Raw genomic sequence first — 27651 nt, forward strand, 5'->3', positions numbered from 1 at the left:
GGGTGTATATTAGAGAAGTAAAGTAGGTTTGCTAGGCAAATAAAAGGGCAGTGTTGTAAGATTAAAAACAATAAAATCTTAAACAGCCAACAAAGCAAAAGCCAAACTACATTTTTATCCATTAGTTATAAAAGTTCCAGAAAAATGTACTAGTTAGTAAAAAGTTTCTATTTGACCAAAAAATACTCTGATAACAAACATAGTTGTTGATAAACTATAAATAAAAGTGTGAGAGTGCAGAGAGCCAACATAGACACATTGTTCTTAGTGGTTAACCACAGAGCATACAAAGGACCTTAAGTAATAACATGGTGTAATTTTTCTAGTACTGTTTACAAAAATAAAGTCAACATCAAGTTAAGCTATGCTATAGATTTAACTTCAATTTCCAGTTGTCCAATAGGTATGACTTATCAGGGATGTTGTCCAATGAGAAAGGGGCATAGTCTGGGCAGATTGGAGTATAGTCGGAGTGAACAGGTGCATGGCCCAAATTTCCTTTTGGGAATGATGGGATGTAAGTATTTTCAGCACACTTGTGTACACTGCATAATCTCGTTCAATAAGCCCATATGTCTCATTCTAGCAGTCATTTAAATATTATAATTAGCAAACTTGAGTGTCTGAAACCAAACCAATGTGGAGGGAGAGTTGTTCTTCAGATAAGACACTATTTTCCTTCTCACACATGCTGTGAGTAAATGCATCATTTGGACACACAAGTGACTTGGTGCAGGGGCAAACGCAGGAGTAGTAGAGGGGGTTTCCACACCACGCTACAAGTGGGCGTGACCAGCATGCATGGGGGCATGGCTATAATATTAGACAGTGCTTGGCTGCTCTCCAACTCTTCCTATCTCTATAATATACATGGGCAATGCTGCATTCACTACTGTTAGGTGCACGCAGCTCTCCCTTTACAAGCAGAGCCGTGTGAAGCGGGGGCAGGGTCCAGCCACCTCAATTATACAGTGCCCCAGGCTTGCCTATGTGGTGCTTAAACCAAGCAGATGGTTCAATTCCGGGATCATTGAGGCTTTGTTAGTGTGTGTGCAAGATGATAGCACTAATAGGCCGACAACAGTCATCTTCCAACTGCATTTGCCAACATGCACTAATATCAAAAAATTCAGTAATTCTGGGGCCGCACAAATCAATATCAGGCCATTGCCTGCAATATTGAAGCTTGACTGGCCAGCAGTAATTGGTGCCTATTTGTTATTTTTATTTGGAAATGTGACTTTAGCTGTATAGATACTTTATTTATACAGTGGCAGTTTTGCACAGTAATAGGTGCACTTATCATATGCACCATTTTGCTGAAAATCTTTTTTGATATTTTTTAGGGCCTGTCATTGTTCTGATATAGGGTAATTTTAAAGTTTTCAAGCGAGAACAAAAGAAAAAAGTGTAATTTTGCTTAGAAGTTTAGATACAATGCAAATTCAGAAGCTATAGTATTAACTACTGTTTGTATGTAGATAACCTTGTCGTTTTGCTATTTTACAGTAGCTTGTATATGACAAATGTGTGTCTTTACTAAGATTTCCTAAATAATGTCTCCAAAATAGAAAAAAAAGAGTGCCCCTTTAACAACGTTCATTGCATCTACTATTTGGTTAAGCTACCAGGGGGTTAATGTATTAAACTGCGGTTTTGCAAGTCGCCGTTATTCGGCGACTTTACAGAGCAGATTTAAAATGGCAATGTCTTTAAAGCAAGTCCAGTGTATATTAAGCAATCGTAGTCACATAATTTCTTTTGTACATAATTATATCAGTCTCTGTCCTTTTTGTTTACCTGCCTATGAGCAATCAAAATCTAATCAGTAGAAGGGCATAGTTTAGAGTTGCTGTTGAGTCAACAATCTTCTGCAGATAAATGTTATATACTCGATTCAGTGTCACAAACAGTGTCCTCACAGGTGGCTTCAAAATCCATGGTGTTCCTTGCAGCATTCATCTCTAGTTGACTACCAGGGAGTTTCTCCAGACATTTAAACTTTCGTAGACGTTTTATCAATCTCCGGCGCAACTCTCTACTTCTCAGAGCGTAAATTAGTGGGTTGACCATAGAGTTGACCAAGCAAAGAGTGCTGCAAAATGCAAAAACAGTTTTCAGCCTATCATTTAGTGAGAACAATAAGCTGTGTATCATAAGAATGAGAGCTGGAGTCCAACACACAATGAGCACCAACAGTACTAGAGCTAGGGTTTTGGCCAACCTGATGTCCAGTCTCACGTGAGTGTTTTCTCTCACTGCTTGCAAATTGTTTTTTTCCATATATTTTGCATGCAAATGTGCCTTCCACAAAATATGAGCATATGAGAAGATTATAGAACTGAGAAGAATCACTATTAATGCAATCCAGCATGCCAGATATTTGTTGTCAATCAGAGGAAAAAGTTCTGAGCAGGTCGTAACAAGAGCACAACAATTCACGCCCATCAGAGGTAGATATGAGATGAGTATTGTGCTGATCCACATTGCAGTTAATGCCAGAAGTGCTTTTTTTCTGGTGACTATAGTCTTATATGCAGTTGGCTTATGAATACAAATGTACCTGTCAAAAGCTGTAAGAAGTAAACTGCCAAGTGATGCTGTAAAGGATAAAATGACACCCCCAAGTTTGAATAAGAAAACCGCAGGAGTACCAGTTCCATGGAAAACATGAAAGTCAATAAAGCTGTAGGAAAAAATAAAACTGGCCAGTAGGTCTGCCATAGCCAAACTGCTGATAAACAGAAAGGAAGGTTTTTTCCTGAGATGAGACGAGGTAAAGATCATGGAGAGGACCAAGGAATTCTCCAGGATACACAGAGCTCCAATTATAATGAAAATCACAGTAATAAAGACTTTCTTTTCAATGCTGTCCATAATAAGATAATTCTGGATGTCTATGCTTTCACATTTTGAGGATGTCACATGGGTATCATTGTTACCAATGATAGATGTACTCGTCATTATGTTAATGGCTTCCCTCTAAATCACTCAGTAGATTCGTACCAGTGATACATTGAATGCTAGAGGAAAAAAACATAGCATTAAAATGTTAAGGTTTCAAATAAATTTAAAGTGGATATATATGTTAATTATATAACTAAGCTTTTTTCCATGCCCAATTGTACCTACAAATGTAAATAGATGCCATATTGTTTGCCTGCAGTGGTGAAATATCAGCCACCCTTGTACCTGTGATTTACAAATAGACACTGCAGCACCAACCTCTCCAAAACCTATTTCTTTCAGCAGCTTTAACCAATGAGCATAAGTGACTGCCAGTTGTTCTGCATACTCCCGCAAATGCCTGGCTGCTGGCACAGGTTTTGGTAGTCATTAATCGGAGACATGCCTATTGGTCCACCCCATGTTTTTCTTCTGTTTGAGCTGTGTTACGTTCATATTGCATTGAATGGGACAGAATTCAACTCAAACATAACTTAAAAAAGGGATTGCAGATCCCTATGGTGATAACAAGGGTTGTTGACATGGTAATACTGCAATACTGGTTTAGTGCTTGATGGAACACAGCTTGCAGGATTGTTTCCCATGTGACCAGCCCTTCAATTCTCATAGGTCCTTTTTTAAAGAGTTCCATCTAAGCTGCCTTCTTTTCCATTTAAGATAAATAGAACATAGCTCAAAAAGAGGGGTAAAGTGGACTTAATGTCTGTGTCTATGAACCCTAAAGGTAATTTATAAAAGTGTGGTCCCTGCAATATAAATGCCATTTATGGCTATTTTTGTGTAAAGCCTGGTTTTATGAGGGTATGGAGTTTGCAGTCAAAATAGTGGTGATAATGGGGATGTAAAAGTCTGCTATTGCTTTTATTCTGATAGGAAGGAACTGGGTGAATTACAGGTGTTGACAGCTAAATGTGGGCTAATTACACTCGTGCACATCTTTTGTAAGCAAATATACAGAAACTTTTGAAAATTGTGTTTTTTTGGGACAAATGCTTAAATGAGAGTCAGCTGGCTGTGGAGGGAGAATATTTGGAAGCACATTCTCTTGTTTATGGGTTGCTGGGGAGCCCTTTTACCCTTGCAAAAGTACTTCACTTTTCTATGCTCTTATCTTGGGCTTTTCTATGTCCTTGTCTAGGCCTATTTCACTTAACAGACACACATTATACAGGAAAATGCATTTTTACCAATACAATACAAATAATATGTATGATAGTGACACATATTATAAAGACTGCAGATGTCCTCTCACTCTCATGATTTAAGGCATGAATGATGTAAAGAGAACAGTATTTTACGAAAAATGTAAATATTTTTATTAATAAAGCGTCTCAAATGATAGTAGCCTGGACTTCGAAGTGGTGCTTTTACTTCTTCTACCATACACATTACCAGGTGAACACACAAAGGTTGCTCAGACTGTTTTACAGTGAAGTTACCAAAAATCAGAATGGGGCACACTTTTTGTTATGCGTGAGTCAGACAATTAAATTATTTTTTAGAACTTCCTCCAATAAAATACTCTATAGCTCCATTCCTAGCAGATTCACTTTCTACATCATAACCCACATTCGATTACTGCTATATTAACCAACAACAAAAATACCTACACTGGGTCCCTGTGTCCTCCAGAATCAAATTCAAATTACTCACCCTTACCTACGACGCCCTCAACAACACTACCCCTGCATACATCTCAAATCTCATATCAATATACTCTCCCTCCCGCCCTCTTAGATCTACCTCTGACCCATACTTGCCAACTTCTTCTAGTTGGCATCAGGGAGCTCCCTGTGACGTAAAGACGCAAATGCGTCATTTTACAGCGGGGGTGGGGACCAATGGAATCGCAGCATTTTGGACCAAATTCTGCCCACTTCAATGGGAAGTGGGCAGATCTGAGAGACTACCATACTCTCCAGGGAGTCCGGGAGACCACCCAGAATCCGGGAGTCTCCCGGACATTCTCGGAGAGTTGGCCAGTATACTCTGACCTTCACCTTGTCTCTGTCAGGATCTGCCTGCAAGCTTATGCATTGCATGCTGATTTGCCTGGCAGCTCCTGCCTTTTGGTCCTTATTATTGTATTTATATTGGCAGTACCTCTATTCACCAGAGGTGTAGCTATTCTGCCTTACTTGTTTGTATCAGGGGTTAACCTGCTCTGTAATTATCTTTTGCACCTGGGTGTGTCCCTTCCTAAACCTATCACTCCCAGCATACATTGCTGGTTATTGTTGTTACACTCTGTTGTCTCAAGCTGCCGTTGTTACTTGCTGTTGTTTAATGCTGCTGTTACTCCCTTCCTGCTGTACTTGTGGTTTACCTGCTACCTGGGATCTCTCCATATCACCGCTTACCTGCATCAGCCATATATCTGGTATTTATTTCTGCATTTTCCTGTTTGCTCATTACTTCACCATCAGGTTGTACTTACAACAATAAACATTGTGTGTTTTCACCTCATTCCTGCCTCCTGAGCTGTATCTCTGCATGAAGCGTGACAGTCTCATCTCAGGTAACCACCTCTCACTCCTGCTTACAAGATTTCTCTTATGCTGCTCCTTACTTATTCTCTATCACGCTCAATCAGACTTTCCCACAGCCTTCAAATCTTAAGACGCTCTTTGAAAACCCATCTCTATCCCCCGGTAGGCCCCGACCCTGATGGCTCCCCTCTTTGTTGGTGGGGGGAGCGGGTACCTTAAAAAAATAATATGTGATTGCGGCACCAGCACCCCTCCTTCCTCCTTGGCAAGTAGACAGAAGAGAAGAAATAAGCCAATAGAAAAAGTAAGTGAAGGAACGGAAGTAAGGGGGAGCAAAGGCAGCATGGCAGAGGCTGAAGGGGGAGCAAAGGCAGCATGGCAGAGTGTGAAGGGGGAGCAAAGGCAGCATGGCAGAGGGTGATGAAGGGGGGCCAAAGCAACATGGCAGAGGGGGATGAAGGGGGCCAAAGCAGCATGGCAGAGGGTGATGAAGGGCCAAAGCAGCATGGCAGAGGGTGATGAAGGGGGGCCAAAGCAGCATGGCACAGGGTGATAAAGGGGGGCCAAAGCAGCATGGCACAGGGTGATAAAGGGGGGCCAAAGCAGCATGGCACAGGGTGATGAAGAGGGGCCAAAGCAGTATGGCAGAGTGTGAAGGGGGGCCAGAAGGGGCAGCAAAAGCAGCATGGCACAGGGTGATGAAGGGGGCCCAAAGCAGTAAGCAGCCAAAAGGGGGGCAGGAGAAGGGGGAGCAAAAGCAGCATTGAGAGCACAGTGTGATCACAAGGGGACACAGCATGGTGATGAAGGGGCACATTAATTTGTGTGTAATGGCACAGCCGGCTTGTGGTAATGTGTGTGTGGTAGGTGGTGGCTAACTAATGGGTGCTATTTTGTTTGTGGGGTGATGGTGGGGAAATTTAATTTTATAGTGGGGACTATTGATTTAAGATATGGGTGGTTTGGGGGCTATTAATTGAATGTGGGGCTGAGTTTGAGTAGCATGAGGTCTATTTATTAAATGTGAATATGAATTATTTAATGGCAGTGATGGTTGCGTGAAATAGGTATATTTATTATGCGTAAATGCTATTAATTTATTGCTGGAGCTGTTTGGAGGGAGGGAAACAGGTTTATTTATTACATGGGAATATATTTATTTTAAGGTTGGGGCTGAGGAAGGCCTAAGTATTAATCGTGGGTCCTACATGTCGTCTGTTGTCAGGATGAAAAGAGAGCCAGTTGGGCCAGAGAAGCTTGCTTATATGCAGTTTCAGTTAACAAAAACACTGATGATGTCACTATGTACACAAACAACAAGTACAGAGGTCAGGTTCAGGTCAGTCCAGTATAATGCAAATCATAGGTCAATTCAAAGGATTCCTCTGATAAGGTGTGGCCAGCTCACTCCAATAGCTGAGCACATGTTGTACCTGAGAGAACTGATCTAATCCAGTTTTCACCAACCTATTAGCATTCCAAACACAATGTCATTTTAAACATTAATCCTTTATCTTCCATAACTAGCGATCGCAGGAAGCTTCGCGGATAGTAGCGGATTCCAGATGGTAATGTGCAGATCAAAATGACACCTGCTTCATATGGGACAAATAAAAAGAAATATACCTGGGACACATTTCAACTAGACAAAAAGGGAGAGGGGAAGTTCATAGGGCACAGACATAAATAAAACCACACAATACAAATGTTGAACAGAGACCCCTTGAAGCATAAGGCAAAGCCATGTTTGTCAGGGATAGGGCATTTAATAAGAGTACAGGGTGCAGTCAGTGGAACATGTGTTTTTAAGGAGAGGAACCTTTCTAGGATTTTGCATCAGGGTCCAGGATCATTAGCAACTCCTTTACCTCTCTCACACATTATATGGTCCTTGGCCATTTCTCTCCTAAAGGTCTTTGATTTAAATGTGACTCCAACTGTTTCACATCACCTGTTTTAGGGAAATCTTATATTATCTTGACATGTATCAAGTGAGTTTGAAGAATGTTTGAAAAAATTGTAGTCTGGGCTCTTCGACCCCCATCACTTCCTTATTCACTGAAACAGAACTTGCAAGGTAGACACAGATACTGTTTTTGTTTCCTTAGTAACACAGCAACTCTCAAAATACTAACAGGATACACTTGCTTTTGTAGACATTTGTATTAAGAAGAATACTTAGCAAACTCATAATGGAAAAATGTCCACCTTATGGTATTTTTTTCATTAAAATCTCCCAGACCACCATCTTTAGTGAGTTCCAGTAACACCCTGCTGCATTCCTCTCCCATTTTTTACACGCATTGCTTTCATAAGCTACTAATGTACATCCATATAAAAATGAAAGCTGGTACCTTTTTGGATGATCCATTTAATTGAATCTCAATAAAGTATTAAGAGCCGCGGCAGTGCCTCAAGCCGACGCGATTCATTGCGCCCACAGACCGTGTCCCTGTCATCTCTATGGTGACCTCACTTCCTGTTTTCCCCCAGCCCAATGCTAAGACAACGGTCGGGTCGCCGTCTTGTCTAAACGTCGCGTCCTGGCATTAGGAGCAGCTTGGCACGTGCGCAAATAGGCAGAATTAATTAAACAGCCCCTAAGGCTGATTATTACCTCCTGGGCTCCCCTGCTTCCATTGGCCAGACTGTTTATTTAATGCAGGGAGGGCTTAGCCTCCCTGCTGGTTATAGCATTCAGGTTCTGTCTTTTTGCCTGCTCTAGCTCCTGTTAGCTTGCTAACTCTGGATTGATTCTCTGTGTATGACTCTCTGCCTGTTTCTTGGACTTTGATATCGTGCTTATTGCCCTAACCTCTGCTTGGTTACCTGGACAACCTTTGTTTGCTGCCAGCCCCGACCACTTGCCTGTACTTGACCTCACTACCTGCCTCAGACCCTAGAAATCAGTAGGGATGTGCACCGGCCACTTTTGGTGTCTTGTGTTTTGTGTTTTGGGTTCGGATTTGCTTGATGTTTTGGGTTCAGATTTGTTTCGCAAAACACCTGTCGAAAGGTTTTGGTTCGGATTTAAGGTTTTGGATTCGGATTTATTTTGAAAAAAGCATAAAAAGTTCCAAAATCAAGTTTTTGGGCTTATTTTCACTCCTACGCTATTATTAACCTCAATAACATTCAATAACAATCATTTCCACTAATTTCCAGTCTATTCTGAACACCCTCACACCTCACAATATTGTTTTTAGTCCAAAACGTTTCACCGAGGTAGCTTTCTGGACTGCATAGTGGAGTGGTCCCGGTACCCAATTTGGTATCGGGGCCACAATATATCACCCTCAACTGGTCTCAATTCCACAAAAAAAGTATCTGGACTGTGTAGTGGAGTGGTCCCCACAATATAAAAAAAACACTCAACTGGTCTGAATTCCACCAAAAAAGTATCTGGACTGCGTAGTGGAGTGGTCCCCACAATATAAAGAAACACTCAACTGGTCTGAATTCCACCAAAAAAGTCTCTGGACTGCGTAGTGGAGTGGTCCCCACAATATAATAAAAAATCCCTCAACTGGTCTGAATTCCACCAAAAAAGTATCTGGACTGCATAGTGGAGTGGTCCCCACAATATAATAAAAAAACCCTCAACTGGTCTGAATTCCACCAAAAAAGTATCTGGACTGTGTAGTGGAGTGGTCCCCACAATATAATAAAAAAAAAACAATTGTTCTGAATTCCACCAAACAAGTATCTGGACTGCGTAGTGGAGTGGTCCCCACAATATAATAAAAAAAAACTCAACTGGTCTGAATTCCACCAAACAAGTATCTGGACTGCGTAGTGGAGTGGTCCCCACAATATAATAAAAAAAAAACAATTGTTCTGAATTCCACCAAACAAGTATCTGGACTGTGTAGTGGAGTGGCCCCGGTACCCAATTTGATACCGGGGCCACAATATAATAAAAAAAAACTCAATTGTTCTGAATTCCACCAAACAAGTATCTGGACTGCGTAGTGGAGTGGTCCCCACAATATAATAAAAAATCCCTCAACTGGTCTGAATTCCACCAAACAAGAATCTGGACTGCGTAGAGAAAGAAAGAAGGTAGTAATAGAAATGGCAGTTATTCGAATCCCCAGGAGAGTCTAAGTGGGGTGAGCCACAGAGAGATTATTTCCCTCAGTTTCTCTAACAGGTTGTCAGTGTTGTGCCTCTTCTTAAAACCTGTGATACATAACTACACACACTCGGCAAAGCTTTTACAAATTATCTGCGGCACAGGAGAGTACCACTGGACTGTACTTTAATAGCAGTACCTATTATTTTTGGGTACAGCAACAGTGAATGATCTTAATTAGACTTTTAAATAGCAGTACAAGCTAGATTTTTTAAAAAATGTAAAAAAAAAAATTCCAATTATTTTTGGAAAAAAATTTATTATTTTTTTACATTTTTTTTTAATTAATTTTTTATAATTTTTTTTTAAAAAATTTAAATTTGTTTTTTTAGAACTTTTGGATAACTTGGAAATAACAATGCTCTTAGCAGAACAGACCACAGGACACAGGAAATACAGAAAGAAAGAAGGTAGCAATAGAAATGGCAGTTCCTCTTTTTTGGAACTGCACAAACAGTGATGAAAATGAAGGTGGAGCTGGTGGCATGTCACGGTCCTCTTCAGAGGACAATCTCCTGACCAGACGGTCTTTGCACCGCTGTAGACTTGTGTCCGCCGGAAACAGAGACACAACATACGCTTTAAACCGAGGATCGAGAACGGTGGCCAGAATGTATTCCTCTGACTTTAAAAGACTGACCACCCTCGGATCCTGGCAAAGCGTGCGAAGGGCTTCATCCACAAGAGCTACATGCTTGGTGGAATCGCAATGGTGTACCAGCTCCTCCCTCACTTTCTCCAGCTGCTTCTGCAAAAGCCTGATCAGGGGAATCACCTGACTCAAGCTGGCAGTGTCGGAACTGACTTCTCGTGTGGCAAGTTCAAATGGCTGCAGAACCTTGCACAACACGGAAATCATTCTGCAGTGCGCTTGACTCAGGCGCATCCCCACTCCTTTTCCTATGTCGTAGGTGGCTCTATAGGCTTGAATGGCCTTTTGATGCTCCTCCATCCTCTGCAGCATATAGAGGGTGGAGTTCTAGCACGTCACTACCTCTTGTTAATTTAGATTGCAAGGCTTGTAAATACTTTGAAGATAAAAAAAGCAGGCTGCACAGACTGTGGAGCTAGAAAGTGAAATTAAATGGACCACGTTACTTTGGTGGCTATCTATGCCCCCCCCTCCCCCCCGCCCTACACTTCTAGTTGAATATAAAAAGAAATGGACAAAGGCAGTTTGGTATCTGTCTGCATCAGATCCCCTCTCCATTAGGAGTAAAATAGAAAAGTATTCAGCCGTTATATAATCTAGAATATAAATAGAAATTGAGAAAGGCAATTTGGTATCTGTCTGCATCATAATCATCAACATCCTCCTCAGCGCCATCTACATCAATATCCTCCTCCCGGTGTACAACATTCACACCTTCATTAGCCAAATTTGTAACTGGACTGTGGGTGATCCTTCCAGCATATGCAGAGGGCGTGCTGCAAATGGTGGAAGGAGCCACCTCTTCCCGTACAGTGATGGGAAGGTCAGGCTTCGCAACCACCAACACCCTTGGACTCGGCTTGGGGATTTGTGATAATTTCTCTTTAGAAGGCAGAGTTGTTTGCTGTGTTGTTGCTGACAGCATAACTCTCTTCAATTTTTTGTAGGGGGGGGAGGAGGGCTTAGTTCCTTGGGTGAAGCTGAACCACTAGTCATGAACACGGGCCAGGGCCTAATCCGTTCCTTGCCACTGCGTGTCGTAAATGGCATATTGGCAACTTTACGTTTCTCCTCAGATGATCTTAAGTTTCTCTTTTTGCTACTTTTACTGAACTTGGGCTTTTTGGATTTTACATGCCCTGTACTAGGAGATTGGGCATCGGGCTTGCCAGACGACGTTGATGGCATTTCATCATCTATGTCATGACTAGTGGCAGCAGCTTCAGCATTAGGAGGAAGTGGGTCTTGATCTTTCCCTACTTTATCCTCCAAATTTTTGTTCTGCATTATATGTAGCACAAGAGAGTGTACCCCGAAGCCACACACACTCGGCAAAGCCTTTAAAAATTATATGCGGCACAGGAGAGTACCACTGGACTGGAGTTATACAGCAGTAGCACTGGACTTATACTGCAGAATCAGTGAAATTTGTAATATGGCAGTAACAACAATGGACTTATACTGCAGAATGAGTGAACTTTGTAATATTGCAGTACCACTGAACTTATACTGCAGAATGAGTGACCTTTGTAATATTGCAGTACCTCTGAACTTATACTGCAGAATGAGTGACCTTTGTAATATTGCAGTACAAATGGACTTATACTGCAGAATGAGTGAACTTTGTAATATTGCAGTACCACTGGACTTATACTGCAGAATGAGTGAACTTTGTAATATTGCAGTACCAATGGACTTATACTGCAAAATGAGTGAACTTTGTAATATAGCAGTACCACTAGACTTATACTGCTGAATCAGTGAACTTTGTAATATCGCAGTACCAATGGACTTATACTGCAAGATTGTTTTGGGATATTTTTTTATATTTTTTTTTATAATTACTTTTTTTGTTATTTTTTATAATTTGGGAATAATGGGGAAATAACAATGCCCTTAGAAGGACAGAGCACAGGACACAGCACCACTGGACTGAACAGGACACAGCACAGGACCCAGCAGCACCACTAAACTCAGAAGGACAGAGCACAGGACACAGCACCACTGGACTGAACAGGACACAGCACAGGACCCAGCAGCACCACTGAACTCAGAAGGACAGAGCACAGGACACAGCACCACTGGACTGAGCAGAACACAGAGCACAGCACAGCACAGCACAGAACTGAACAGCACGAGATATAGCAGGACAGAGGACCACCTAACACACCCTACCTCTACCCTGATCAATGCCCGAGTGAAGATGGCGGCGACTAGCGGGGAATTTATAGGATCCGAGTATCGCGAGATCCGACAGCGGGATTATGACTCAGAGCCTCGGTTTCAGTCTTGCAATTGGCGGGAATACCCGGATCTGTCTCGGATCCAGCTCGGATCCGCAACGTTCGGGTGGGCTCGGATTTCAGAAATCCGAGTGCGCTCATCTCTAGAAATCAGCCTGCCTCTGACCATGCTTTGCCTACCATCTTCCGCTACCCTGTGCTACGGTATAATCATAAACTTGTAATACTCTGAGTATAAAACCTGGGGGCATCTGAGTACCTGTGAGCATTACCAACTCTACGGGAAAGGTGGCTGCTATAGGTGAAGACATCTATAATCCTGTTCTACAAGCTTATGATAGTAATCGTTGCCGTAACATAAAGTAGGGTTTCCAGCAGGTGTACCTCTGCCAATCTGCTATGTCTAAGTATCTTTGTGTAACAACCCAGCAAGGTGGACATATCGTATAATATTATGAATATGAAAGGCATATAAAAAGGAATTTCAAAAGAAAACTGCAAGGGTAGACTTTTTGAAATGAAACCAATCCTTCATTTAAATATTATTGAAACTTTGCTTAATATTAAACTAGGATACTAAGCTCAGAGTTATTTCCTTGTTTAGATTTTTTTTCATTTTATGCCTGACATAAGTGTATACCCTTAAGATTTCTCATTGTTAAACTTGATTTGCACATTTCTGCATATTCATTAAAGAAACACTCATTTTAGTTTTATTGTCCCCTTATATTTCTCTAAAATATGGAATGGAAAAATGGAAATCAGGTAGATGTATAATAATATTCCTGCTGCAAGGCTTGGCCAAGCTTCTATAACGTTGTTACTAAGGGCTAGATATACTAAGCTGCGGGTTTGAAAAAGTGGGGATGTTGCCTATAGCAACCAATCAGATTCTAGCTGTCATTTATTTAGTACTTTCTACATAATGACAGCTAGAATCTGATTGGTTGCTATAGGCAACATCTCCACTTTTTCAAACCAGCAGCTTAGTAAATCTAGCCCTAAGTCTTCTTGAAGTTCTTACCATGCAACAGACTGCCATTGTTTTAGTATGTCACATAATCTCCTTCTCATGCACACCCATCAACTCTAGTTATGTTTGATCATCCTCTCACCATACAACAGCTTGGAACTGCGGCCTAGCAGCAGGAGCCTTGTCTGTTATAGGGGCATAGTCATGTTTCTTGGAAAGAAAATCCAAAAGGGAGACAGAGACAACCCCTTCAATTTGCTCATAGGTTACATAGCAAGATATCATAACGCTAAGTCTAGCAAATGTACTTACATACGCTAAACTCATTTAATGAAGGAAATCCTTCCCATTAGAGAACCATTTAATGTTTATGAAGCAGTACTGCTGTACCTAAAACTGAGGTCTCAAAACCTTGTGTTTAAAACTGAATTGTTATTTTGAGTAAAAAAAATACATGTGCAGTACATTACTTTTTTCATTATTACAGTTAGTCACTTTAATATATTATGTAGATGTAATATAAAGTATTTAATCAACACAAATAGTTCATGGCTGTAATATCCCTTAACGAAGCCCTTAATAGACACATCAGGGTGTGTGGTACAGTAATAAAGAACAAATTATTGGATGACATTTTTTTTATAGTTGTTTTAATTAATGTTCACTTCTGGGGAGTTGTGGCTCCAGAAATGTAGCAATTCTATTTCTCTGAATGCTGTATTCAGGACAGAACATACTTCATCATATCTTCCAATAATTCAAGCAGTCTAAATTTCCCATGGGCAAAGAACATGGCTTTTCAGATTTGGGCATAGCAGCAGCTAACTTGAGATGCGGTAAATTGGTAAATGAGTCTGGTATGGTCATTTTTGCCAGTTATCAGATATGTAGGGAGGAATTCCTCTTAGGTTCAATATTGCATCCATATCCAACTCTTTCCACTGACTCAAACATCAGGAATTGGCCTGTAGTGTAAAATGAACATAGCCTGCCATAGATGGGCTACATTGGCACAGGTGCCAACCATGACAATATAATTCAAAGCACTTCACCTTAACACTACTACAGGTCTACAAATATAATACAAGTATTAGGAGACCATTGACGACATAAACTGCCTAGAAAGTCTCAGCAGATGCTTCAATAAAAGACTAGAGTAGTTTATAAAGTCTATAATTTACAAAAGTGATCACTTTCAAAAAAAATCTATGTTCAGATACATATCAAATACATTTTCAGCCACAGGTACAATTATCCATGAAAAGTAGATTTATAGTCAGCAGTTCCATTTCCTTATGCAAGGCAGATTATATTTCTATATATCGGCTTTTATCATTGAAGAAAAACACAGAAAATGTATTTGGCAAAGTGCACTAAGAAATGTGTATGTTGTGCATGGTTGTTGTGCTGGATCATGCAGCACAAGCTTCCTTCCCACACTTGGCAGCAGCCTCTTCAAAGTAAAAGTGTGTCTCGATGTGCGAAGAGACAAAATATCTTTAGAGGTACACTGAGCAAAAGTGTAAAAGTCACATTGAACTTAAACCTCCTACCACATTACTAACACCCCTTTCAATTAATATTTCTGTTTTTCTAGTAAAACACTGTTGATTTAGCCTTACTTGTGGCTTAATAAATCATGCGAGTGAAAGGACATCAGGACTATTTTTGTTATGTGTCACTTTTGTGTGTGCAACTCATTTTATTACAGTACTCTCAGTGTGCCTAGAAATGCACTTCCCAGCCAAAGGCTGGACCTGTTCAGTAGAGAATTGCGTTTGCCAACTTTGAATCATGTAATGCGCTTCACAAACATAAGTGCCACCTGTAATAAGACCGTTACAAAATACTTTTTTTAAAAGAAATAAAAAAAATAAGAAAACCAAGTGCCATTGCTCCCCCTCCGCAAATTCTAAACCAGCCACGGCTCTAGAACTAGGCTGGTTTTCATTATACCAGGGAGACAACAAGGTTTACTAGCCCCACAATTAATGCATTGCTGCTCCTCCCAACACCCCCTGGTTTGTGGTAGTAATTAAAAAGATTTGGACCCCTGGAATGGCAAATTTGCCTCCTCATTTGGGCCCATTATAAAGAACAGGGGTCCTTAAGACATCTGCCCATGATACCAAGCGTAAAACAAAAAACCTTTAAAGAAATATAACTCTCCAAAGCCCTCATTTACTACAAAATGAATAATAATTTTATTCTTTCATCTTTCCTGACCCATTGTAGCCCAAATTAAACACAAAAATAAACTGTAAAAAAAAATAACACACTTGCACACGCTCACACAATTGGTGCATGTGATGGGCTGGCCGCTAAATGGGAGTCCTGAGGCCTTTCAGCTTTGATCATTTCATTCATTTGGCTGTAGTGTTCAGGTGGGTCTTTTTTAATTGGGATTTTTTGTCTTTGTATTTTCCTATTTGGACAAAATCCAGTCAAAAACAAAGAAGTTTGACAATCCTCTTTTCTCTTTTTTTGATAAAGTTGTAACCAAAGGTTTTTGGAAGTTTATTTATCAACTGTATGTGTGTATCTCTTTCTTTTTTTTTTATTTTAGAATTATATTTATGTTTTCGTATACAATACAAAAAAGCAAACACAGTTACCAGAGACCAGGATAGTAGTCGTTGAAAAATCCGTCACCAGGCGAACATAACTATTTAGAATAATACAGGAAATGAAACATCAAGTGCTTGTAGATATGTGGTTTGGTAAAAAAAGAAAATGCACAAAACTAAATATAGTATAATGTGTAGCAGTGTGTCTTGAGCAGGGAATGGGATAAGGGAAGGGTAAGAACTAGGGAAAGGGGTAATTAAGGCCAAAGCTGTAAGAAACGTTCGCATGTAACAGCAAAACTAAACATTTGGCTAAAACTAAGGAAGAGATATAAAAAACCTTGAGAAAGATCTCTTACAGTAAGTGCTGTTGGGAAGGGGTACCTGGACATTTCCAATGCTTTGCAACCAAGCATCTGGCCGCATTGAGAATTTACACGGAAAGTTTGTTGGTGTATGGACCATGGGCATTTAGAGATCGAGACTTTAGTAATGATGCTGATAAGGCTGTCTGTGCTCTCCCAAAACTGAGTAATAGGACAGGACCACCAGATATAGAAAAAAGATCCCATCTCACCACAGCCTCTCCAACATTGCTCAGAAGCATATATCCTTATTACCCATGTTGAAACCAGGTACCATCTATAATTTACTTTATAGACATTCTTCTTGACAAGGGATGAGATTGAGGACTTATTGACTTAGAGGTTCGTTCCCTCACTGTGGTTCACGTGTCCTCCTCTGGAGGCCTGCCCAATTATTTCATGTTTTAGGACAGCAGCTTGTTTGGCGGTAACAAGTAGATTGTAAAGCAATGGAGATGATGCCTTTTGGGAGAGGATTGTGCACACGCAAAGACTCGAGCAGGGTCAGACCTGGTAATGTCAGTTTTAGGGAGAGAGTCAACAGAGTGATTCAACTGTAGGTATTCAAATGGGCTTACTAATGGGAAATCAATTTTATTTTGCAGGGTAACCTGCGGAATCAGAGTCAACAGAATCCCAAAAATCCTGATACCTGTGCCAGGATAGGGAGCACGACAAACTGTCAGGCGCCGTCTCCGCACCTCCCACGGGTGGCAGAGACGGATGCCTTCTATCGCTGTGTTCGTCATGACCGCGGCGCCTAGCTCCCTAGCAACGGGGATGCTTTTCCCCGGCGATCAGCTGAGGCTGATCGCCAGAAGTCTCTCTCCCCTTGCTTCCTCCTCTCCTGTATTTAACTCTCTCTCTGGCACCACTTAGGTGCCAAAGTATTGGTTCCCATACTCCAGCTTCCCTGCAGTCCTTGTTGTTTCCTGGCTACTCCTGTATACTTGGCTTGTTTTTGACTACTGCTCTGGATCTCCCTTCTGTACTTCGCTGCCTGTTTGGTATTTTACCCCTGGACTGTTCCTGACTACTCTCTGCCTAACCTCCATTGTACTGCGCTATTTGGTTTCCGACTCAGCCTGCCTGACTGACTACGCTTTATCTATTGCACTGGTGACTATCTGGGAGAATCGCGACCTGCGCACTTCACGCAGCAAAGTCCATACCTCCTTGCGGGGGTCCCTGGTGAACACCGGAAGTGCATTAGACTCCGCGCCTCTCAGTTTAGTCGCTCCAACACCAGTCAGTAGCAAATCCTAGTGAAAGACGTGGCACAAACATTGCACTGGAGAAAAGTAGGGTTATTCCAGACGGACGAATTGAGGAGGGAAATTAAGTAGTCACAAAATCGAATTTCCAGTGATCCCAAATTTGACAGGTGAAGGCAGTGATCGGGTGTGACCTCACCAGAGAAGGCCTATCTCTTCTGTGTCTCTTTATTAACTCTTTTGCTATGATGGGTAGCTTTGGGTAGCAAAAGCTGGGTACCTTAAAAGGAAAATAATTCTTTTTAAAAATGCTATTTTTCTTGATGCAAATGTTTAAATTAGTGATATTTGCTTTGTTGGTTAATGTCATTGTATTTAAAAATATTGCTAAATGTTTATTGTAGTTTATGGAAGGGAAGAGAATCGTGTCATTTTGACCTACCACCTCAGGCAGAAAAGCAATTTGCATTATCATAAAACATCCCTGTCCACTTTTCAAGCCAGTGAGTCACTTTCAGGAACTGCCTGCTCACTTGGGAATACAGAAGGTCGCCCTATAATTTGGGATTCCCCTGGACATTCCTAAGGGCGGCTATGCCCTATTATTTTGAATGTTTTATAAAGGAATTTCAAGAAAATAATAATATAAAACAAAGTGATAGGTGTACAAACATATGTGAGTTAAAACTGCTGACTGCACCTATAAAGTCTAGGTATAATTCAGAGGGCTAATGCTTTATATACAATCTTGGAGATAATGAGCTCCAACTGCCAGAGTTATGCCATGTAGGAAGGTAATAAATTCCTATCACCTTCTCTAAATATATACTGACAAATTATTGCTAGCTATCCCACTTAAAATCCTACTGTGTGCCTTCTATCATCAGGCAAACACATAGGAATAATGTCTGTTCCATAAGGCTGTCTATTATCAAAGTGTCTCAGCATATATAATTATGGGAGGTGATTTGCTGACTGCCTAATTGGAAATCCGAACAAACTGTGTGCTTAGCAGAGTAGATATCTATGTAAACAATGAGCAGTTTCAATATTTGTAGTAAGACAAGGTGCAGAGAGCAGAAACGCAGACGCGCGTTTCGCTAAGGTATGTTTAATCTGTGGCTAAAACAAGAGCTATAACCTTTTAGCAGTAGCAACAGTGCTGCCTATATTTTATACACAAGCTATCACATACACTTAATATAGATACAAATATCATAACAAAAATCTAGCTATAACAATAAATGTCTCTTTTCTTCTTACAAAATAAATATTTAAGTTTATATTGTATTTTAAGTCATGCATCTTGTTATAGTTCTTCATTAATCTGGCTAAAGTCCACTATCAGTTTGTGACCGAGAAACATATATGTCTATGTTACAGAAAGTAACTTTTAACTCCCCTACAACTAATATATAATTTTACTTGAGGGTGTTGATAACAAAAAAAAAATGTTTGCCCACGGTCTTTAAATAAGTAAATGAAAATGGTTAACCAATGTATAGAATGAACAACCACACTTATTATGTCCTGCCCCCCACCTCCACCTGATCCCTCCTTACCTATAGCTGGATGACAGAGCTCAATCTGGCTCAGATTGCTGGCAAACCCAATTTGCACTGTCCTCTTTAATTTGAGTACTGTACTAATTGCAGTACTGCGCTGTAAAAGGCAGTGAGACCCGATTTCAGCTATTTTAAACTGAAATTTCCTGTTTAAGAAAATCTTGCATAAGCTAAATACCACATAATCAGAAGTGATATGTAAGGTAGGATACAAGTGTCACCACCAAAGAAGAAATATTGCTTGTCGTGAGTTGTCTTAGTGGACGATGAATACAAAGTTATTATATTGATAATGATGGATAAGTTGCTCAGACAGGGCCAATCGACACCAGATTGTGGAATGGGATTGGTCCTACCACTCACACAGCACCTCCGCCGCCAGTTGAAGTCAGTTAACTAAATTGATGTGCTGGTTCTCTAGCAAACCTGCTTTAAAGCTGCATTATCACCAGGGGCAGGCTGGGCTGGGGGGCAGGAGAGGTATCTGACCCCCGGGCCGGTACCATAGTGGGCCACTTTGGGCTGGGTCACTGGGCCTCCTACATTTTGTTCCTTTAAAATAGACTGCTGAGTTGAGTCGTGCCCCCTGGGCTGAAATTTGCCAGCCCTCCCCTGATTACCACATATGTAAGAGATTTTATTAATCTGAGCCCGAGGGCTGCTACGGCTAGCTGTTTATCCCGGGGTTAGGGGGGAGGGGCACCTCAATGTAATATCTTACAAAGGTGGCAGTGCAGCTTTAAAACAGGTTTGCTATATTTGATTTCAGTTGTATCATAGTTACAGCTAGACATGTTTTAATCAAATATAAAATGAACCAGTGACTTCTATTAGACTTAGTTTAAGTCAGGGTTGTCCAACCCGCGGCCCGCGGGCCGCATGCGGCCCAGCTTGCCTGTAAATGTGGCCCAGCAGGAGTTTTGGTTGTGGCAAGGAGGCAGCGCTGTTAACGAAAAAAAAAATCCTGCAAAAAAAAAAGAAAAAGATAAGAAAATACTTATTTTGTGGTCACGCGGTCCCTCCCTGGTCTCCTCCTCCTCCGTGTGGCGCTCGCAGTGAATGTCGGGCGTGACGTCATCACGTCCGACATCAATTGCGGAGCACAGCACATAGAAGTCACCCGCGTGAACTATCAGCAGCAGTGAAACGGAAAAAACAAGAGAAGAGGATCAGAAAACAAGCCGATTAAAAGGTAAGTTAATGGGGTTTTTTTTTGGTTTTTTTATTATTTCAAGGGGCGCTGACCAGTGCATAAACTCACCTGGTCCTGGAGCAGCACGGACCTTATCTTCCTGTCATAATGACTGCTGTATTGAAGCCCTTCATAAAATGTTGAAACAATATCACTTGATGTTTGACAGCCGCCATTAGCATGTCATTGAAGCACTGAGCAACAACAAGGAGCATTAGCAATGTTTTCTATGGTTTTTTTTGGATGATCAGCTATCATTAGTGCTAGTGTATTTTATGTGCGGCCCAAAACAACTTGTCGCCTTCCAATGTGGCCCAGGGAAGCTAAAAGGTTGGACACCCCTGGTTTAAGTGCTACATTTCCATCTATATATATATAAATGGAAGGATTTTATTATTAATCTGTCATTCACCTAAACTATATTATCCACTATCTTGCATGTTTGTCATATTTGGCAGGAAGTTTACATTTATATTTATTAGAACTATATAATGGATAGTTTGTAAACAGAGAGAAACACATTTTAGAAATAGCTCCATTTTAACACATGAATATGTTGTAAAGTTATAACTAAATATAACATCCTGATTCATTAAGGAAAGTTAGGCAAAAAAAAGGAGTACGTTTTCTCCCGGAGAAACCATGTTACAATGCAAGGGGTGCAAATAAGTTTATCATTTTGCATAGTTTAATACTGCCTGTTTTTTCATGTAGAACACAAATACTTGATAGCTTTATTTTTACACAGAAATTTAAAGTTGATCTAAAACATGCCCTACCCCAACTATAAAGCTGTCCTCACATTTTAAATTTGCCTCCCCCTCCAATGCAACAAGGTGTTTTTGCTTTCCTTTCCTTAATGAATCAGGCCAACATGTCTACTTTCCCATATGTAGTTACTGTACATCAGTAAATCTTAATGTGGTGTGCTCTTCCATGGGGTCAGGATAAGACAGTTGTCTATGGAAGAAAAATATGAAAATCATCACCCCAGTCAGCACAGTAATCTTTTCTCTCCCACATTTTACTTTTAAATCTATGCCACAGTCCCCTGGCTCTGTGTCAGTGTACTATATCTATATTTAAGTATCGACTCTTTGTGTAGATACTTAGAGTGTTTGTGGTATCTGTGGCTTTGTACAGCACAGCAAAATAACACCTACAATTATGCTACTTCCACTATAATTCTAACCGTACTGTGTTTCACATAGCCAATGTAAGCACTATAAAAAAAAACTTCAGATCTATTCAGCTACTTCTCTAACTACCAAATATATGTAATTTACTATTGTGGATCAAAATTAGACAGAACACTTTTTTAGTATTTTTTAAACATATTTTTTAGTGAATACATAATTGACATTTTCTCCCCACTTATAATAGTTTGGGAGAACCAATGTGATATGCTCCTATAGTTATTGTATCAGGAAAGGAATAAACATGATTTAGTGCTGCAAGTGTAGGGTCTATCTCCAAGCGTTGGGCAGTTGTATATGTACACAGTGGCATCATTGTCAGACTGGAAGGGCACACCAAACCAACGGTAGTGGCCCACCATGCTGCTGTGGAAGTTGCATCTCCAGCCTATGCAATGTGAGACTAGCACTTAACAGCTGCACTTGGGGAGTGGTGCTACAGGTAAGCAGCATAGTTGCACAGTGGTTAGCATTGCTGCCTCACAGCGCTGGGGTCATGAGTTCCAACCAGGGACTTATCTGTGTTGGGTTTGTATGTCCTCCCTGTGTTTGCTTGGGTTTCCCTCACAGATCAAAATCATTCTGGTGGGTTGATTGGCTTCTGACAAAATGGACCCTATTCTGTGTGTGGTAGGAAATTATATTGTAAGCTCTAATTGGGCAGGGACTGAGGTGAATGACTACATATCCTCTGTACAGCGATACATAATATAACTGTCACTATAAATAAACAATAATAAATTACAACAGACCTGGATAAATTTCTTGGAAAGTGTCAGTGCCAAAGAGTCAGAAATATTATAAGTAATAAGGTGTGTTGAGTACAGTACACCAATAAAAAAAATAAGTGCAAAATATATTTTACAAGATGAATCACCTGTATAGAATACACCCAGTTAGTTAAATAGTTAAATAGGCCAGCATCATTGCCCCCCTCAATATACCAGGGCTGCCACAGTAAACTATAACCAGTGCACCCACATACCATCAAGTGCCCCCACATACCTAGCAGTATCTTCCAAAAACATCCAGTAAGTTGCCCTATTGCAGAAATTGTACATGAATGATGGTGAATAGCCTTTCCTAAGTGTAGGCAGCGACTATACGTTGGTGCTGCAATAGAACTTACTGACAAATTGGGCTATATTTAAAATGTGGATATTTAATTATGGCTACTTTAAGAAATAAGTCACTAGTTCATACCTCCCAACTGTTCCTATTTTGGGCGGACAATCCCGATTTTAGGGCTCTGTCCCACTGTCCTACACAAGAACTTGTTCGTCCCACCGGTGGAACTCCGGACGGTATCTTCTGTTAACGGGTTCAGCACACAAGGTGCTGCAGTGTTTGGATGGTAAGGGAGATTTCTGATGGGCAGCCTAGTGCTTTACAGCGCTAGGCAATCCTCTATTATTTGTCAAGGATCAATTTTTCTCATAAGATTTAAAACAGCAATTTTATTTTTAATATAATTGAGCTCCACTACAGTCATGGCCAAAAGTTTTGAGAATGACACAAATATTATTTTTCACAAAGTCTGCTGCCTCGGTTTTTATGATAGCAATTTGCATATACTCCAAAATGTCATGAAGAGTAATCAGATGAATTGCAATTAAATTCAAAGGCCCTCTTTGCTATGACAATGAACTTTATCCCAAAAGCAACATTTCCACTGCATTTCAGCCCTGCCACAAAAGGACCATCTGACATCAGGTCAGTGATTCTCTTGCTAAAACAGGTGAAAGCGTTGACAAGGACAAGGCTGGAGATCACTCTGTCATGCTGATTGAGTTAGAGTAAAGACTGGAAGCTTTAAAAGGAGGGTGGTGGTTGAAATTATTGTTCTTCCTCTGTTAACCATGGTTATCTCCAAGGAAACTCGTGCAGTCATCATTGCTTTGCACAAAAAGTGTTTCACAGGCAAGGATATTGTTACTAGCAAGATTGCACCTAAATTAATCATTTATCGGATCATCTAGAACTTCAAGAAGAGAGGTTCAATAGTTGTGAAGAAGGCTTCAGGGCACCCAAAAACTTCCAGCAAGCGCCAGGACCATCTCGTTAAGTTGATTTAGCTGCTGGATCAGGGCACCACCAGTGCAGAGTTTGCTCAGGAATGGCAACAGGCAGGTGTGAGTGCATCTGCACTCACAGTGAGGCGAGGACTTTTGGAGGATGGCCTGGTGTCAAAAAGGCCAGCAAAGAAGCCACTTCTCTCCAGGAAAATTTTCAGGGACAGACTACTATTCTGCAAAAGGCACAGGGATTGGACTGCTGAGGACTGGGGTAAAGTCATTTTCTCTGATGAATCCCCCTCCAGATTGTTCGGGTCATCTGGAAAAACGCTTGTCCGGAGAAGGAAAGGTGAGCACTACCATCAGTTCTGTGTCATGTGTGGGGTTGCTTCTCAGCCAAGGGAGTGAGTTCACTCACAATTTTGCTTGAGAACACAACCATGAATAAAGAATGGTACCAAAACATCCTCCAAGTTGTCAACTTCTCGCAACCATCCAAGAACAGTTTGTTGATGAACAATGCCTTTTGCAGCATGATGGAGCACCTTGCCAAAAAGATAAAGTAGTAACTAAGTGGCTCTGGGATCAAAACATCTAAATTTTGGGTCCATGGGCCAGGAAACTCCCCAGACCTTAATCCTACTGAGAACTTGTGGTCAATCCTCAAGAGGTGGGTTGACAAACAAAAACCCACAAATTCTGACAAACTCCAAGCATTGATTAGGCAAGACAGTATGTGGCCCAGAAGTTGATTGACAGCATGCCAGGGCGAATTGCAGAGGTCTTCAAAAAGAATGGTCAAGACTGCAAATATTGACTCTTTGCATAAACTTAATGTACTTGTCAATAAAAGCCTTTGACACTTATGGAATGCTTTTAATTTTACTTCAGTATACCATAGCAACATCTGACAAAAAAGTCTAAAAACACTGAAGCAGCAAACTTTGTAAAAACCAATACTTGCGTCATTCTCAAAACTTTTGGCCATGACTGTACAGTGGTTGGAGGTGCCACTGTACACTTCAATGAGGAGAGGCTCTATCACTATAGAGTGTGGGCTGTGTGTATGTGGGTCAGATAACTATTTATTTACATAAGACTGATAACTGTTTGGACCCAGGATTAGAACTGTCTCCCAGGGACAACCTTGACACTGTTTGCCTTCTGGATAACAATTGGAGCACACCACTATCACTACTATTCTGCTTCATTGTAAGGAAATGACCCTTCAGCAGGACGATCATTTGTGAATACAAGTTACCCTGTTATATTGTCTCATGGATTCCCTAAAACAGAAACCTGTTCCAGTATTGGGTGATATCTATCTCTACCTGTCAAGGCAACGTCAGGATAAGGCTATATTTGTGCAGCATTTCATTGTCTTGTCTATTATTATGCTGTTTTACTGACATTTTACTAACAGTCAACTATTTGAGTTATTACATCTATACACATAAGGCTGGTGTTTTGTGACACTGAACCATTATGGGAGACATAACAGCTGCTTAAGTTTGCATCATTATTCACTCAACTGGATTTTAATCAGCCAACAAATCGTATTCCTTGTGATTGTAAAACATGATTGATTGACTATTGGCGTATCAGCAGGAGAAGGACTGATTGTTTTAACATGCACTGGAGATTACAGGTGTGCCAGCCACCTGTCTAATCTCCCAATAAGAAACAAAATTAGCGGACATTTAATGGCAGCAACTGAGCCTTGGGATTCCCTAACATAGAGTTCACCTGGGGAATATACAGTCTTTTTTGAACATTATTTTATCACATCTATCTGATAATTGTACCAAATAAGATCTGGGGGTATATTTACAAAAATGCGGGTTTGAAAAAGTGTAGGGAGATGTTGCCTATAGCAACAAATCAGATTCTAGTTATTTATTTAGTACATTCTACAAAATGACAAGTGGAATCTGATTGGTTGCTATAGGCAACATCTCCACTTTTCAAACCCGCAGTTTAGTAAATATACCATGGTCTTTAGGAGAAGTAGTATAATTTTAGTATTATTTCTGGTTTTGTTTTATTGTGTTAATAGTCTATAATATTTTAATAAATATATCATATTTTTATGTGCAGCCTAGGTGGCTAATTCTGCCATATTCTACAGTATTATATTTTTAAATATTAATTTTATTTATGTTTTGGCGCCTCTGATTGTTTATATTCATTTTGTGTGGTGGTTAAGGCTATTGTGCACATCAGGAATCTCCCCGTATCCCAGTGGGCTAGTCCAAACCTGAGTGGAATGATATTTCTAATTGCACAGACATTTTCAAGCAGCATTGTCATAAAGACAAAAATCGCCAGCCCCAGTTGTTCTCTGGAATGTATAAATCAGTCAGACACTATGCCAGGGTGCGGTTTCACAGGTGAACTGCCTGAACTGTACCTCTTGGTAAGTTAGCTCTCAATTTAAAAATACATATGTATGGCCAAATATATAGGACTCTCACTGTTTACAGTTATGACCACCCTATTAGCAAAAGCACCATGGAGTGGCAGGTGGCTTAACATAGATTTGCAAATGTGTGCAACTGAGACTTTTGCATTTTTATGTACAAGTAGAAAGTAACGTAAAAGGGCAGCTCCTTTTTCTGGCTATAGCAGTATACTGGGGGATTTTTCTCTGTGTTTGTTCCTTTCAGGATAACCCCACCCTTGCAAGCACCTGCGATGAGCTTATAAATTGATTGAACAACTTCCACTTCTGTATTTCAGTTGTAGTGTTATCAGAGCTACTCTTGGCTGTCACAGAAAATATTTTCTTATTTCTGCTTTCACGGAAATTATATTTCTATGGCAATGTTTAGAGTATGATAATCTTTTAAGCAATGCTTCAACTGATCACATCAAATGTTTTTCAGTGTCTGATTCTTTTTGCAAAATTCATTGCTCAGCAAATTATTTGCTGCTAAGTAACTTTTTTGTTTATTTTTGCTTTTTGTCCAATCTGACATCTGACACTGGAAACTTTACTCTTAGGGCCCTTACCCATTGATGTTTAAATGCTGTGCTGGACTTAGTTTTTATCAAAAGTGTAAATCATGCAAATGCATATAAAGTAAAACCCATTCTATTCTATGTCCCATACTCAATTGCGCTCATACTTGCATCTGCGTATTTTTTCATTGCTTCACTTAGAAAGTTCATTAAGCTCTATGGGAGCACATTGTGTACATACCAACTAAGGATTAACACAAACAATTATACCAGCGTTGCACTGCATTTTATCCATTCATGTCAATTGGCCAATCATTCCAATGATGGCACCAGTGGTCAAAGTAGAAATTTAGAAGTGGTGGTATGGAAAATGTAAATTAACGGAATTTGATAGCTTTACAATGAAGGCAGTAGGAGAAGTGGTGGCATGGCATACCAGCGTATACCAGCGCACTTCGACCACTGGGTGGTCCATTACATGTAGAAACATTAAAATGGATAGGCCTATAAAATGCAGCTTAATGTATTTTACAGGATAGAACATTTCCCCTGGATTATAAGACTATAGTTGAATAGCAAATAATAAAAAAATTCTGTTGGATTACAAATTAAGAACATTTGCCATTGGATTACAATTGTCAATAGATTACACATATTTCCTATGGATTACAAGGAGAATTCTCATTCAATTACAAGAAGGTCTGCTTATTATACAAATAAAGAAATATTTTTTTAACTGAAAAATTGGTGAACAAAGTTATGGGGATGTTTTATTTTCAATAAACTTTTATTTAATGTTTATTTGACAGTGTTGTATGTACATTTTATTTGTATTTTATAGGACCACTAGTATAATGGTGAGGGATCTGTAGTGTCAAAGATGCCACTACAGAGATCACAATATTTTATACCTCGGTCCCCACTGCCCAGGAAAACCGATAAGATCCCCAGCACATTTCTATGCTGGATTGAAGTATAGGGAATTAAAGTCAATACTTACGCAACTTCAATGTGTGAACCACGTTTGCAGGACGTGACCACCTTCATGAGGTAAATTGAATTCTGTGGAATGACAGCTTATTGTGAGTACTATTCTTGTTCACAGTAGCATAATGTT

The 27651-nt window shown here is 40.3% G+C and overlaps 1 protein-coding gene across 1 annotated transcript; it reads right to left on the minus strand.

The window, feature by feature from the left end:
• Positions 1–69: 69 nt before the first annotated feature.
• Positions 70–27651, minus strand: CNR2 (cannabinoid receptor 2). The gene is made up of 2 exons (XM_075195385.1): positions 27535–27651; positions 70–3023 (listed from the first exon to the last, which is right to left on the minus strand). Exon 2 carries the CDS (start codon positions 2962–2964, stop codon positions 1885–1887), a length of 1080 nt encoding a protein of 359 aa, XP_075051486.1. The 5' UTR covers positions 2965–3023; positions 27535–27651; the 3' UTR covers positions 70–1884.

This window comes from Mixophyes fleayi, chromosome 2, assembly GCF_038048845.1.
Source record: "Mixophyes fleayi isolate aMixFle1 chromosome 2, aMixFle1.hap1, whole genome shotgun sequence".
Classification (NCBI taxonomy): Eukaryota; Metazoa; Chordata; class Amphibia; order Anura; family Limnodynastidae; genus Mixophyes; species Mixophyes fleayi.